Raw genomic sequence first — 15,941 nt, forward strand, 5'->3', positions numbered from 1 at the left:
GAGGGATCGCTTCCACTCCACTATCAATAATAAACTCCAAATTTCAGCTTTGTGGCCAAAATGGGGTGTGCCCGTCAAAGCAGTCATGTATCATTTCTTTATTTTAGAGAAAAACTCCTACTAAAGTTGCCACCTTTCTCTGGCAGCTACAAAACCTAAGGATGAGACGGAGTTGGCTTGACAAAGAGAATGAACATGCCTATTAGTTTAAACTCATTAACCTAAAAACATCTATGGCAAAGCAAGGTGGAAAATATCCTTCCGACACCTTTCTCTAACTCACTTGCTTGATTTTTTTTAGGTGTGCTTTGCTTTGGTTCGGTGGGAAAAAAGGAATTACAAAAAAAATGAGAGGTTGGTATCTAAATCCAAATTGACAAACAACTTTCCTAGATGATTTAAATGCAAAAATAATGATCTAAACAGCACCTATGTTAGAAACTTTATCTTTTTATAAACAGCAATGTCCTAATTTCAGCAGATACCTGTGTTGTCACTAGAAAAATGTATGAGTATTAGAAAGACTAATTTTTTTTAATATAGTATAAAGCAACTCTCCATGACTTATTAGTTGGAAAGAGACAGACGAAGGTGTTAGAATTGTAACGATCATGTTCCCATGCACAGGCAACCAACAATGGTGAAGCCCCTTGCACTCGGCCAGTCTGGAGTGTCAGAGAGAACTAGCAGCTTCAGCCACTGGAAAAGGAAGAGCAAGCCTGTTCCTGAAACCACAGAGTCAGAGACCTCAGACAAAGATGAAAGAGCCCGAGAGGAAATCTGGTCTAGCACTCTGCTATGAGGCAAGCCAGCCTAGCTGCCTCCCTGTTAAAACTGATATTAGAAAGTTGAATGGTTTTCCTAAGGTCACAGAGCTAGTAAATTGTGGATTTATAGCCTTTTTCTAGGAAAAAGAAGTTGATTGGTCAAACAGTCTAGTTTCTGAGCCACTAGCAGCTAAGGTAGAATAAAAGAATCAAGTGGACTTGATACATAACAATAAGGAATGGTCAGGACTGCAGCAAACCTAACATTACAAGCTTCACCTACTGAGGTCCTGGCCAGTTGGCTAGTGGTAGGGCATTGGCCCAGACTGTGGATGTCCGGGTTTGATTTCCAGTCAGGGCATACAGGAAAAGCTATCATCTGCTCTTCCACCCCTCCCCCTCCCCTCTCTCTCTCTCTCTCTCTCTCTCTCTCTTTCTCCCTTCCCCTCCTGCAGCCATGGCTCAACTGGTTCAAGTGAGTTGGCCTCAGGCACTGAGGATAGCTTCACCTCAGGCACTAAAAATAGCTTGGTTGCTCAACTGAGCAACAGAGCAGTGGCCCCAGATGAGCAGAGCATCACCTGGTAGGAGGCTTGCCAGGTGGATCCTGGTCAGGGCACATATGGAAGTGCGTCTCTCTGCCTCCCCTGTTCTTGCTTAATAAAAATAAAAAATTAAATTAAATTTTAAAAATCCACCTACTATATTTACATTCAAGTTTATCAAAACACCAAGGCAAGATTTGGCAGGCTTTCATTTTGTGACCTCTAAAAGACTAGACTGTAGTCCGACTCCTCAATTTTACAAGTGAAGATACCCTCTGCTTAATCAAGCGGAGGCTTTAGTCAAAAGAGTTCCCTGAGCAAAAACAGAAGTATTGCCACAGGTCAGGTTCAAGAGCTGGGGGGTTTATTGAGGTTAAACTGGGGATGGTCTCTCCCTCCCATTCTTAGAGGTAAACGGAGAGCTCCATCCCTGCTCCTCCTCCCCACCTTCTCCTCCTTCCTTCCACACGCGCTGGGACACCTGCAGAGGGGACACCTGCAGAGGGGACGCAGCCAGCTCTGCCCAGTCCCTGGAGAGCAGCTCTTCTGCTTGGCTGCTCTCCTTCCTCTGTCCCCCCAGAGGGAGGTCCTGAACGCCACGCCTAACACTGCCTGGCCATCCTGACAGCCCAGTCAGGAGGTCCTAAACCAAGTCTCAACCAGCAATAAAATATCCTCCTGCCAACCAGCATTCCCCGTACCTGCCTACTGTTCACACGAGGATCTCATGCAGAGGGCTGGCCCGGCCAGACAAGGACCCGTGATCGGGGACACTTGGTTTCCAATGCTGCACCTCTTCCCCTCTATTCACCCCTCTCACTGCCTTTCTTCTATCACCTTGATTTGGGCAAACCACTTCACCAAGTTTAATAATCGAACAGAAATAAAACATAATACAACTGAGTTTATCTAGCCTCTCAGTTCAGGCACTGATCCCCAGCCCGCGCTCATCAGAAGAACATGAAGATGAAGGAGATGACTGTGTGGCAGACCAGAATGGAGAACAAACAGGTGAGAGGAGTTCCGTTTACACAGCCACACTGACAGTGTGCACCCCAACAAGGACAGACGGCCAAGAGCATGTGCAGCCCACTAACGGAGTCGAGAGTTCAGCAGCCAGAGGCATGCACACATCACACCGCCATCCCACAAAGAGATGCAGGACTCATCCACAAAGTTGAAACTTACCTGTGTTCTCCTGGGGATGTTGTAAACTGTTCTCTGCTGAAACCCAAGCAAGTAATCAATCAAAAAACAGTCAAGAGATTTCTGCCTGGCCTAAATTAAAGGTTAATAAAATGTTTAAGATTTTTTTTTTAGGAATCTAAAAATTGTTTCACTATCTAGGGACCAATTTCATTAATTCTGAAGAGTACCTGACTGCCAAACAGCATAAAAGTTAAGTCAGTAAACAACCTGGGAAACAATGACAGTGGAAAAATCTAACACACACAGAGGAATGAAATAACCCTGTCTTACCTAGTACTGAAGATCGCCGCTGGAGTTCCGCATTCAGCTGTTTTTTATAAGGTGTAGGTGACCTCACAGTCTGTGTTCTTGAAGGGAGCTGAGGGCTGGTCCAATTTCCACTTAGAGACTGCTGCTCTCCCTGACCCCCTTCTGCTCTCTCTGCAGCAAAGGAAAGCTTCGTATTATTTGAAAAACTAAGACTCAGAGTTCAGCAAAGATAAGGAAATAAGTGAATTAGGATTTTTTGAAAACTTCAAAGGTGGCAAAATTACAGGCCAATAACTACATCCTTGGTTATATGTGATCTTCAGTTTGTTTTACTTTTCATTACAAATACCTTCAGCATATTAAAGGAAACAGAATGCAAGCTCCACAGGAAGGCAGAAATTTTTGAGGGGGTCTGTTATGTTTACAGGATAGATCCCTTGACTATTAAAATAGTACCTGGTGGATAGTAGGTGATCAATAAACATTTGCTAAATAAAAAGACTGTTGTCTTATAATGACCGAATAGAATATGGTTTCCTGAGTGGAATCTTGGGACAGAAAAAGGACATTAGGTAAAAACTAAAGAAATATGAATAAAATACATACTCCACTTTATAATAAATCGATAACAGTTCATTCATTAATTGTAATAACTGTACCACGCTAATGTAAGATATTAATAGGAGAAACTGGGTGCAGGGTATATAAGAATTCTCTGTATTATTTTCCCAATTTTTCTGTAAATCTAAAACTATTCTAAACAATAAGGGTTTTTTTGTTTTGTTTTTGAATTTTTCCGAAGTTAGAAGGGGGGGAGGCAGTCAGACAGACTCTCGCATGCGCCCGACCGGGATCCATCTGGCATGCCCATCGGGGGCGATGCTCTGCCCATCTGGGGTGCTGCTCCATTGCAACTGGAGCCATTGTATAGTGCCTGAGGCAGAGGCCACAGAGCCATCCTCAGTACCCGGGCCATCTTTGCTCCAATGGAGCCTTGGCTGCGGGAGGGGAAGAGAGAGACAGAGAGAAAGAGAGGGGGAAGGGTAGAGAAGCAGATGGGTGCTTCTCCTGTGTGACCTGGCCGGGAATCGAACCCAAGACTTCCACACGCTGGGCCGATGCTCTATTGCTGAGACAACCGGCCAACGCCAATAAGGATTATTTTTAAAACTGTCTTAAAAATGGACTAACATTTTAAAAAATATTTATTTATTGATTTGTTTTTTTAGAGCAAGAGGAAGGGAGACAAAGAAAAACATCAACTTGTTGTTCCACTTACTTATGCATTCACTGGTTGATTCCTGTATGTGCCCTGACCAGGGACCGAACCCACAACCTTGGCATATAGGGAAGACACTGGACCAACATTTTTTAGAGTTTTAAATATGACTATGAATAAGAGTGAGTTATACTATTAACATTTCTACTTAAACTATTAACCACCAAATTCCTTACAACAAAAGAAATTATTTTTTTGTTTGTTTGGGTTGATTTTTTTAGACAGAGAGGAAGAGAGAGAGAGAAACATCTATTTGTTGTTCTACTTATTTATGCATTCATTGGTTGACTCTCGCATATGCCCTGACCAAGGATCGAACCCTTCGCCTTGGTGAATCGGAACAATACTCTATCCAACTGAGCTACGGGGCCAGAGCAAAAGGAATTACTTTCTAACCCATTTCAAATAATACAGCCAAAAACAAAGCAAGAGATGTAAGCCATCTTTTCTTAATTTTTCTTCCACATAAAAAATATATTACTTAAAAAAGATCATTTGAAAAATATCTCTTTAATTTGACAGCTTTACATTTACACCTTCTTTAAGTCAACAGGCCTGAAAATAGTTTGCATTTTTGAAAAATAAAAACTTTTATTCCCTCATGTGCTGATCCTTTTATTTTCATTGCTTTCATAAAATATTTTGGCTATTTACCCCTTTAAAAAAATCCATTCTGTGAACTTAAGTTAAAACATACTAGAAAAGGAGAAAAAAAACTTTAAAAAAAGGGACCTCCTTTTAACATTTATTTAGATCTTCAGTTACCAAAAATTAGTTAAAATTACAGTGAAAATTCTAGCTTTCTCTTCTTAAACAGCAAACCCCAGTGACCTGTGATGAAAGCTCTCTCCTTGTTAATAACTTACTTTGTAAGTCATTAGAAAGTGTTTCAAAGACACAACATGAAACTCAGAACAACAGAATTTTGGTTCTCTGATCTTGTAGGTTCTCTGATCTTTGAGAATAAGTCTTACCTTTGTTAAATCGAAAGAGATTTACAAAAGAACTATATGCTGATTTAAAAGGAGGTTCGTCCTGATCAGGAGTCAAAGGTTTAAAGTGTGTGAGATGAGAGGGACTGGTGGGAGATCGGGGCAAGTCACTGGCTGAGTCCAGGGTGGGGGAAGTCTTATCATCTGTGGCCATTTCATGAGTCTATAAAACAAAAGAAATACGCACAAGATATAAAGTTTCTCAGGAAGCCCAGGTGTTAATTCTAAACTGCATCTCTAAATACTTGAAAATGTGACTCTGGAAATTCAGACCTATGAAAACCACCAGAGTGAATATATCTAGTTTAGCATATATAACTAACTATAGGCTTGAAAACACTGTAGTCTGGATCATAAGGAAGTCTCAGTCACCTAAAACCATGATCATACAGGCAATCTACTTTTCAACACTGTTACTCAAATTACAGAAAATATCAAAATCAGTTCAAAATTGGAAGTAAGGCATAAATGTGGACAGGTAAAAAGGAAAAATGCATTTCTATATAGTCTATATTCTTTCTCATTTTAATATTTTTTTGGGAAAAAAAGATTATCAATAGCTTTTTAAAGTTATGAAGAAAAACTGATTTTACACAAGCATATAAATTCCTAAAAGCTTTGTTTTACTCATTTCAATTTTTCTTTTAAAAAATACAAAAGGTGGGCAGATCAATGGTGACGAACAGACGACACGCTGCAGAATTGTGCATCTGAGAGCTGTATAATTTCATTAATCATCACCCCCAATAAATTCAGTAAAAAGGGAGAATAAAATAATATATAAAAGGTAAATATTTCCAAGAAAGGAAGATGAAATAGTCATCCGGTAAGGACACTTCCATATAACCTCAAAAATTCCCTCAGCTATGCCCAGCACCTTGGGAGCTATCTAAACCCACAAGATGCTCCCATCACCTTCCTCCCAGGCACATGAACCTGGTTTTCCTCCTTTTAAGCTTTAGTACCATATAGATACTAAAATGAATATCTTAAAGGCCTTTTATTAAAAACCAAAAATCATAAACCAAAGCAGTAAAGGTAACCACATCACCAGATGGAAGTTACAGAAAAGTCCTGATGTCTATTTTCTGCCATATTGATCAATACTTCAAATAAGAGAATAACCACGAACTGTGCATAACTCTCGTCAATAAAGTGCTATAGTTTATAATCTAATCTATTCTTTACCATGAGGATATTATACTTTTATAAAATATTTTTACTTTCTTTTTTTTTTTTTTTTTTTTTTTTTTGTATTTTTCTGAAGCTGGAAACCGGGAGAGACAGACTCCCGCATGCGCCCGACCGGGATCCACCCGGCACGCCCACCAGGGGCGACGCTCTGCCCATACTTTCAAAATCATATTTACCACCTCGTTTAATTTTTACAAAAACCCTTGAAGGTGCACAGAACTGGCCTTATTACTGTATTTTACCTTTGAGGATACCAATGTACGCTGACTCAAAAACAATTTTCATGAGACTCACAACTAGTCAGTGGTAGAGCTGGAACTAAATCCCAAGGTTCACCCCAGAATTCCTCTTTAGAGAAAAATTACTTTTGTAGCTCTTCATAGACTGCCAATTCTACCCTATCCAAATTCTAACTACCCAGGATGTTGTCGGATTAATAATTTACTCAACAAATTAAAGCAGAAATGAAACCACTGACTTGAACGGAATTTGGGCAGTAAATGGTCATTGGAATGGGGGGGGGGGAGAATGGAGGAATAAGAGGAAGGAGCAGAGGAAGAAGGGGGGAGGGAGAGAATAGAAAGAAGGAGAGAGGAAAGGAAGGTCTCTGACATCCTCTTTTTTTTTTTTTTTTTTTTTGTATTTTTCTGAAGCTGGAAATGGGAAGAGACAGTCAGACAGACTCCCGCATGCGCCCGACCAGGATCCACCCGGCACGCCCACCAGGGGGCGACGCTCTGCCCACCAGGGGGTGATGCTCTGCCCCTCCGGGGCGTCGCTCTGTCGCGACCAGAGCCACTCTAGCGCCTGGGGCAGAGGCCAAGGAGCCATCCCCAGCGCCTGGGCCATCTTTGCTCCAATGGAGCCTCGCTGCAGGAGGGGAAGACAGAGACAGAGAGGAAGGAGAGGGGGAGGAGTGGAGAAGCAGATGGGCGCTTCTCCTGTGTGCCCTGGCCAGGAATGGAACCCGGGACTTCTGCACGCCAGGCCAACGCTCTACCACTGAACCAACCAGCCAGGGCATCATCTTCTATTAGGGAAGGTAGTCAACAATCCTTCTAAAGTGTCCTGATAATCCATATTCTAGCAGAAAGGCTTAGGAAATAAGCTAGAGACTGATCAAATGTAAACTCCAAAAGATGGGGGGGAGGGGGTACAGCACCTGAGAGAAAGAAGAATGTGATGGCAATAACCCTCAAGCCTTGGAAATCAGCCTGCATTCATTCTACTTCGACAGAAGTAACGTCAGGAGCAGAGTCAGCAGTCTGCCTAGAGTCTCAGCATTACTTTTAAGGGTCACTCACATACAAAACTTCTATTAGGCTACGGAGAAGTGAAGCTAAAAATGACCATGAAAATACTCAACAAATATAGTCTCTGAAGCATAAATACAACCACATACAGTTAATCTTAAAAACCACATAATGATACCAGGATTCTGAAAAAAACTATCTTACAACTCTTAATCTCTGGTAGCTTAATAACTGTCTCTGATATAAACTAGGACTTATTCCTAACTGATAAATAATTAAAAGTATTAACCTACTCATCCAGAGACCTCTGATGTATCACCAGAACTATCTTTGTCTCTTCTCACTTGAAGGCTGCTATTCATTGTATACAGACCCACTTCACACTATCTTGTTGCTTAAGCCAATCTGAAGGCTAACTTGGTATTAAAATGCAGAAAATAAAAAGTGCAAAAAATTAAAAGTAAAATGTAGAAAATAAACCTGATCTGCCACCCAATATCTAAATTTCTGCAAAAAAAAAAAAAAATTCAAATATCAGTTGAGTCGTTTCTAAGAGTTTTGTTTGTTTTTTTCTGAAGCTGGAAACAGGGAGAGACAGTCAGACAGACTCCCGCATGCACCTGACGGGGATCCACCTGGCACGCCCACCAGGGGCTACGCTCTGCCCACCAGGGGGCGATGCTCTGCCCCTCCGGGTCATCGCTCTGTTACGACCAGAGCCACTCTAGCGCCTGGGGCAGAGGCCAAGGAGCCATCCCCAGCGCCCAGGCCATCTTTGCTCCAATGGAGCCCTGCTGCAGGAGGGGAAGAGAGAGACAGAGAGGAAGGAGAGGGGGAGGAGTGGAGAAGCAGATGGGCGCTTCTCCTGTGTGCCCTGGCCGGGAATCGAACCCGGGACCTCTGCATGCCAGGCCGACGCTCTACCACTGAGCCAACCGGCCAGGGCTCTACGAGTTTTTTTTAAAATACTCAGAATATATCTAATAATGCAGGACAGCTGAATACTAGAAATATTAAAATCAAAAAAAGTTTTGTTGTTGCCTGACCAGGCGGTGGCGCAGTGGATAGAGCGTCGGACTGGGATGCATAAGGCCCTGGGTTCGAGACCCCGAGGTTGCCAGCTTGAGCACGGACTCATCTGGCTTGAGCAAAAAGCTCACCAGCTTGGATCCAAGGGGTTACTCCATCTGCTGAAGGCCCGCAGTCAAGGCACATATGAGAAAGCAATCAATGAACAACTAAGGTGTTGTAACAAAAAACTGATGATTGATGCTTCTCATCTCTCTCTGTTCCTGTTTGTCCCAATCTATCCCTCTCTCTGACTCTCTCTGTCCCTGTTAAAAAAAAAAAAAAAAAGTTTTGTTGTTGTTGTTGTAGTTCAACTTTTGATCCACATGCCAACAAACACTCAACTAAACTAGACTGTGATTGATATTACTCTTCCCAGAAAGAAAAGGGGAGGATACAGGCAAGTAGTCTTGCTCTGCAGAAGAGACGTAACCTGCTCAATATTTGCCACAAACCTAAACCCAAACCCAACTGAGAGAAACTAAGATTACTTTTCGTAAGAATCTTAATGGAGTGGAAATATTTAAAGGGGCAGAATACTAGATTCAAATAAATCAGAAATAAGATTCAAAAAAGTCAGAAATAAGACAGTGCAATATACCAACCATCTGTACTGTCCATAGCGTACTAATTTTACAGCAGAGGATGCACTGAATCAATGCATGATCAGTTACCACATGCACTCAGGTAAACAAAAACAACTTGTTTTATGAGAATTCTAGCATCTTTTTACATCTTCAAAAATACCCTCTATCTTAGACAGAAGACCTTAATTCCTTAAAAAAATCCATTACATTTCAGTGTCATCCTCTTGTTGGGAACCGAAAGCAAAGGGAAAATACTAATTGGGAAAGCTATTCTCCTCCTCTTAGACAAACAAGCATAATGGAACAGCCTCAAATAGCAAAGGCAAGCATTCAAGGAGGTGTTTACAATATTTGCAACCCCACGACTGCTATCACTTCTGCAGCTCACGAACTTTCTTTTCCAGTTCACCATGCACCTCTGACTCAGATGCAGAGCTTACCCACCGGAGGGAGGAGGAACTGGACTGTGCCCGTCCAAAATAAGCTTAGGGACACAGGACGAGGCAACTTCGAGGGGTTTCCAAGGAAACCTCTTCAAGAAAAAGCCCCACCCGGCTCCCTTCCACACTCGCACGACAGGGGCCCCCGGGGAATCAGGGGAGCCGGCGTGCAGTGGGCACAGGTCCTCTGCCCTCCTCTGCCCAGCCGCGGGTGCGGAGCCCCGCTCTCGCCTTTACTTGAGCCTTTCCCTCCGTTCCGGCCCCGGAGCTCCCCGAACCGGCCTTAGTCCCCACTCTGCCCCAGCAGCCGCGCGCCGGGCCACCGCCCTTACCTGCGCCTTCCGCCCCGGCCCGCAGAGCCCTCCACCCCAGCCGCCGCTTCAGCCCGTGGGGGCGCAGGAAGCAGGCGTCGGAGGGCAGCGCCGGGGTTCACCGGGCACGGGCGGCCGCTGCAGGAAGCAAACCCTCTTTCATGATAGATGTGGCTTCTCGCTTTCCACCAAGGCTCCGCCCTCTGTTTCTCCTTCCCTCCAATCCGCAGCTTTCCCGGCTGCCGGCTCCGCCCTCTCCTCCCAGCCCGCACGGCGCTCGGATCAGATGTTCAGGCAGAGTGTGTCCATCCCAGATAGAATCGTCCTCAACAACTTGGCCTCGATCAGGCCGTCTCAGCCTTCCTAGAAGCCAAGGCGACTGCTCACGTGAGCATCAGGCGTGCCCTGTCACCAGATGGGTGCAGGCTGGACGGCAGCTACCGTATGTGTTCGATCATGTGGGCACTCATAATATGTAACTGCGCTCAACGTTCTTATGGACGACGTCAACCTGTGCAATACAGAGCATTTAAGTCTACGGCCAAGACTTATACTTGGGTGACTCTGCCAATCACTAGCCATGTGATGTGAAACTAATTACTAATTTCTTTTGACTCCAGACCTCTTATCAGTAAAGTGGGGCTACTAATAGTACCCACTTCACAAATAGTTATTTTCAGGATTAAGAACTGCATCTAAAACATTAGTCACAGTGTCCAACCCAGAGTAAGATATGTCAGTTCTGTGCTGAAAAAGGGAGCCACATACTAAACCTGACAAGCTAAGCGGAGGTTGGCATGGTGGGCCTTACAAACTCAGCCGGAAAGTAACCACATTCATTGAATGATCTGAACATAAAATTTCCTATCTAAAAGCAAGTCATGGCAGGTACTCAAGTCTTAGCCCTGTTGCTTCCTTGATCAAGATTAATCTGTATCTCAAATGATCCTGTCTTGTCTTTTTGCGTCTAAACTAACATACCTTTGAAATGTCAGAGTAATCGCCTTTTCCAGGGCACAACGTCAGCACCAGAGCACCAGATCACCACATCACAGAACCTTTCATCTTCTTGTTCCCCATACCATCTCTACTTGCTGTACACGTTAATTATTAACTACCCTGTACCCACCAATGTAAAAGAAGTATGTGTCTCTTCATTTTACTTTTTATCTAATTCCAGAGGTTTTCCCCACCTCCTTTTTGTCCCGCCCCTTAAACTACCACCAGTGGATTTCATGTAACCCTTCTTATGGCTCCTCCTTTTATTCTACTATAATAATATAATAAGCTGCAAAACTGCCATTCTTGAGTATTTTCTCAATTCATTGAAATTTTGCTTCCGGGCAATTATCAGTTTGACTTAAATAAACTTACAAAAATTCTCTACCTGTCTGGCCATTTCTTACATCAACAGCTCTGTAGCTAATCTTTTCATTCAAGTTTTGAGTTACAAACACTGGTGCAAATATAGTTACTAAGGCCTGTCTTGTTTAGCTGGCATTACCCACCATTTTGCCAGCAATGAACATTGTACCATTAGCTGAAGAAAGTAAGCCAAAACTTGCTTGAATCTAGTTAAATCTATTGAATAGGGCAGCTCCAAAATAGAAGTGGTCAGGAACATTTCAGGACAGGAGCTAGGGAAAAGACTTTTATAGAGAAGAGGCAGAAACTAAGCAAGGAAATTATCTGATTGGCTCTAGCTTAGGCAGATGCCTTATTTGGGAAAGCCTACAGGGCTGTTTGTGATTAGTAGTTGTCTTTAGGTTTCAAATTCATAACCTTGAGGCATTATAGGCTTCTGTTTTGGTTTGCTTACATAGGCTACTAAGTCATTAGAGCCAACTCAGTCTAGTGCAGGGGTCTCAAACTCAACTCAGCATGTGGGCTGCAGAGCAAAATCACAGCCGTTCGGCAGGCCACACTAGGTCTACAAAAGGCAACTGTTACGCAACACTTTTCTCACTGCAGTTGAAAACAAAAAAAAATCAGTACAACAAGCACAGTCGTACATGCAGTTTACTCAGTGTCACAAAACGACCAGAAACTGTAGTTCGCATCACAACTGCTGTTAACTAAGCTAATATCTAGCTAGGATGCTAGAGAAATGAAAAATACAAGTAGGCCCCTAGGCTTACTTAATTTTATCCAAAATATTTTGAACTTCGTGGATTAGTCTGCGGGCCGCACAAAATTGTTCGGCGGGCTGCATGCGGCCCGCAGGCCGCGAGTTTGAGACCCCTGGTCTAGTGGTTTCCTCGTTTAACTTAGCAAAAGTAAGACTAAATGACCATTTGTCATTTCTTGAGTGACTACTTTGTTTTTTTGTTTGTTTGTTTGTTTTTGTATTTTTCTGAAGCTGGAAACGGGGAGAGACAGTCAGACAGACTCCCGCATGGGATGGGCGTCGCTCTGCCACGACCAGAGCCACTCTAGCGCCTGGGGCAGAGGCCAAGGAGCCATCCCCAGCGCTCGGACCATCTTTGCTCCAATGGAGCCTTGGCTGTGGGAGGGGAAGAGAGAGACAGAGAGGAAGGGGGGGGGGGTGTGGAGAAGCAAATGGGCGCTTCTCCTATGTGCCCTGGCCGGGGAATCGAACCCGGGTCCCCCGCACGCCAGGCCGACGCTCTACCACTGAGCCAACCAGCCAGGGCCGAGTGACTACTTTGATGAGCCATATGTTAAGTAGACAGGAGGGATAAACTTGTGAACAGGACACAGTCTGTGTCCTCAAGAAGCATACAGTTTAATATCTGTATTAGCTTGCAGTTTAATTTCTGTGAAAAAGAGATGGAAACTGGCTACCTTTGGTGGGAGAGAATTAGTTTAGATTTTCATCTCATATGAGACATCAAAATTAATGTCAGGTGAATTTTAACTGTAGATCTTTTGTGTTAATATTCTTCTAAAAAACTTTTGTCAGAAGCACATATTTATATTCTTGCTAAGACATTATTATTGTAATGGTGCTACATTATATTCCTCTCTCTCTCTCTCTCTCTCTCTCTCTATATATATATATATATATATATATTAGTTGCATTTGTACTGAAAAGAAATAAATAGCCGTATTCTTTCTTTTTTATGCTGATTAGTATTATTAAATTAATTAAACAAGGAGACCACTGAACTCAGGTGGCTCTAATGCTTTAATAGCATACATAAGCAAACCCAAACCTGAGCTTGTTAATGCCTCAAGGGTATGAATTTGAAACCTGAAGACAACCAATTAACAAACTGCCACCTAGGCCTTCCCAAATAAGACATTTGCTTAAGTTATAGCCAGTCAAATCATTTCTGTGTTTTGCTTCTGCCTTCCCTATAAAAGGCTTTCCCCTAGCCCCTGTCCAGGCATGCTCCTAACTACTTTGCATTTAATAATGCCCAATTCTTATTCATTTTTTAAAAAGTTTTTCTTAAGTAAGAAGCAGAGAGGCAGAGAGACAGACTCCTACATGTGCCCCAACTGGGATCCACATGGCAAGCCCCTTACCGGGTGATGTTCTGTTCATCCAGGTCTGTTGTTCCATTGCTTGGCAGCCAAGCTATTTATAGTGCCTGAGGCAAGTTATGGAGCCATCCTCAGCCCCCCAGGGCCAACTTGCTCCAACCAAGCCATGGCTGCAGGAAGGGAAAAGAGAGATAAAGAGAGAAAAGGGAGGGTGGGGGTGGAGCAGATAGTTGCTTCTCCTATGTGCCCTCACTGGAAATTGAACCTAGGACATCCATATGCCAAGCCAACACTCTGCCACCGAGGCAACTGGCCAGAGCCCCCAATTCTTATTCAAATAAACTCTTAAATTTTTTGATAGGCTTCAGTTTATCTTTTAACAGTATAAATAGGGCCTCATAATTTTTAAAAAAATATGTTATAATTCATTTCTTCCACTACTCATTTTAATGGCCAAGTTGTCCCTGATTTACCCAGTGAGAGCCCTTCGAGTTAGCTCCTGCATCCATTTCATATGCCTTCATCACCTTTTGAGCACTTCCTCACTTTCTGATCCTAAAATATACCAGGCTCATCTTGAATTATCTTTGCACCAGGTGTAGAATCAGTCAGTTCTCAAAGGGGCCCTGATTCCCTTTAGTAAGGAATGCAAAAATATTTTTGAAAATCATGAAATTCAGTTCTGGCTAAGAAGTAATGAAATTGGCACTCTTTTTTATGCTTTATGGGAAAACATAATTAAGTATAACCCTCCCAGAAAATGATTTGATGGTTCTATTAAGCACTTTAAAAGTATTTACACTCCTTGATCCAACAATTCCAACTCTAGCAATCTAGCCTAAGGAACCAATTCAAGTGTAAAATAAGGTATATCCAAATATGTTTGTCATAGTCATTTCAAAAATAAAATTTTTAAAAAGGAAACAAATTTCTAACCAACATAAGCCACATGAGAATAATACAATAAAATGACAAAGAATTATGCAGTCATCAAAAATTATGTTTACTGCCTGACCAGGCGGTGGCGCAGTGGATAGAGCGTCGGACTGGGATGCAGAGGACCCGGATTTGAGACCCCGAGGTTGCCAGCTTGAGTGTGGGCTCATCTGGTTTGAGGAAAAGCCCACCAGCTTGAACCCAAGGTCGCTGGCTCCAGCAAGGGTTTACTCAGTCTGCTGAAGGCCCGCGGTCAAGGCACATATGAGAAAGCAATCAATGAACAACTAAGGTGTTGGAACGTGCAATGAAAAACTAATGATTGATGCTTCTCATCTCTCTCCGTTCCTGTCTGTCTTTCCCTGTCTATCCCTCTCTCTGACTCACTCTCTGTCTCTGTTAAAAATATATATATATGTTTACTAAGACTTTATAGAGTATTCATCTTCACTTCCTAGTCAACCTTCTTGAAAAAGTTTTGTCTCCAAAATTCCCCACCTCCCATTCACACTTCCATCCCTATAGTTTGGCTTCTAACAGAATCATTCTGATAGAATTCTTCTCCTTACAGTGCTTTCATGAGGACCTTCTCACTTGCCAGAATTATTTCCAGGCTTTGTCTTTCTTGCCCTCTCTGTGGTCCCCCTTCTGTTTTGGAAATTTTCTCTTCTTGGCTCTCTCTCTTCCTTTGGCTCATTCTTCTCCTATCCCCAGAGGAGTCTTCTCATTCTATTTTGGAGGCTCCTTTTTCTTAACCTGGCTCTTAACAATGTTAAGTATTTCACAGAGTTCAATAGCTAACAGCATAAGGAGCATATATGTAGTTTTGTGCATATATATATAATAAAATTATAAATCAATTCTAGTGATCTACAAAAAATATTTTCAGTGATAAAGGAGTTCCTAAATTACTAGCATAGGAAACACTGTTTTAGATGATGAGAGTCCCATAAGTGTTACCTTTCTTCCCACATGGGCTTAGAGCCAAATTTGCAGCCCATTTCCATAAAATTCTAAATTTGATGGAATACATTTGTGATTAAGTTCACCTTGGTTCTATACAATTTCCTATGTTTATTATCTTTTTCCCTCATTTTTCTCACCTATAGTTAATGTCTTTAATCATACTATAATGTATGTATCTTGAAGGCTGCCCTAAATCCTTTCTGGAATAAGACAACATAAATACTTCTAATAGAGGGCAAAAGGCAATAAAAAATGTGAACCTGATATAATATGGAGTAAAGCTACAATCTCAGATGACTTTGGGGCTCAGATTGGAGATGAAATACATGCTCATACACCTCTATAATCATTTCTACAGGAATAAATGGAGGTGACAGCAACTTTCCATTAAGCTACTTCCAAAATCAGGCATAATGCTGTATATTCTTCCCTTCCTTTTAGGAAAAATACCAGTGCCCTCTAGTGTAAAAAATGCACCTTGTGTAGTGCCTTTCATGTCAGCTTATCTTCAAAGAGTAATTGTAATAATCTGATGCTAGAGATAATTTAAAAAAAATAAATTTGGGGACATTAAATCCCAGACAGCAATACACAAGCATGCTATTATCCTACAAATCACTATCTAAAATCCTCCTTTACTCCCGTTTTCAAGAGAAAAGATACACAAAACATAATCCCCTGCAGGGGGCAGATT

At 42.3% G+C, this 15,941-nt stretch overlaps 1 protein-coding gene across 6 annotated transcripts in view; it reads right to left on the reverse strand.

Moving 5' to 3' along the window:
* PIKFYVE (phosphoinositide kinase, FYVE-type zinc finger containing) overlaps window positions 1-10,086 on the reverse strand; it is an 87,855-nt gene extending 77,769 nt beyond the window's left edge. For 3 of the 6 annotated variants that reach the window (XM_066278654.1, XM_066278651.1, XM_066278656.1), the window contains exons 1-4: window positions 9,916-10,086; window positions 5,024-5,204; window positions 2,792-2,941; window positions 2,501-2,536 (exon numbers count right to left, since the gene is read on the reverse strand). In XM_066278654.1, the coding sequence (XP_066134751.1) occupies window positions 2,501-2,536; window positions 2,792-2,941; window positions 5,024-5,195 (358 nt within the window). In that variant the 5' untranslated portion in view covers window positions 5,196-5,204; window positions 9,916-10,086. The remainder of the gene's footprint in view (window positions 1-2,500; window positions 2,537-2,791; window positions 2,942-5,023; window positions 5,205-9,915) is intronic. The other 3 variants (XM_066278655.1, XM_066278652.1, XM_066278653.1) reach the window with 2 other exon arrangements.
* Between the last annotated feature and the right edge of the window lie 5,855 nt (window positions 10,087-15,941).

This window comes from Saccopteryx bilineata, chromosome 5 (assembly GCF_036850765.1).
Source record: "Saccopteryx bilineata isolate mSacBil1 chromosome 5, mSacBil1_pri_phased_curated, whole genome shotgun sequence".
In the NCBI taxonomy this organism is placed as follows: domain Eukaryota; kingdom Metazoa; phylum Chordata; class Mammalia; order Chiroptera; family Emballonuridae; genus Saccopteryx; species Saccopteryx bilineata.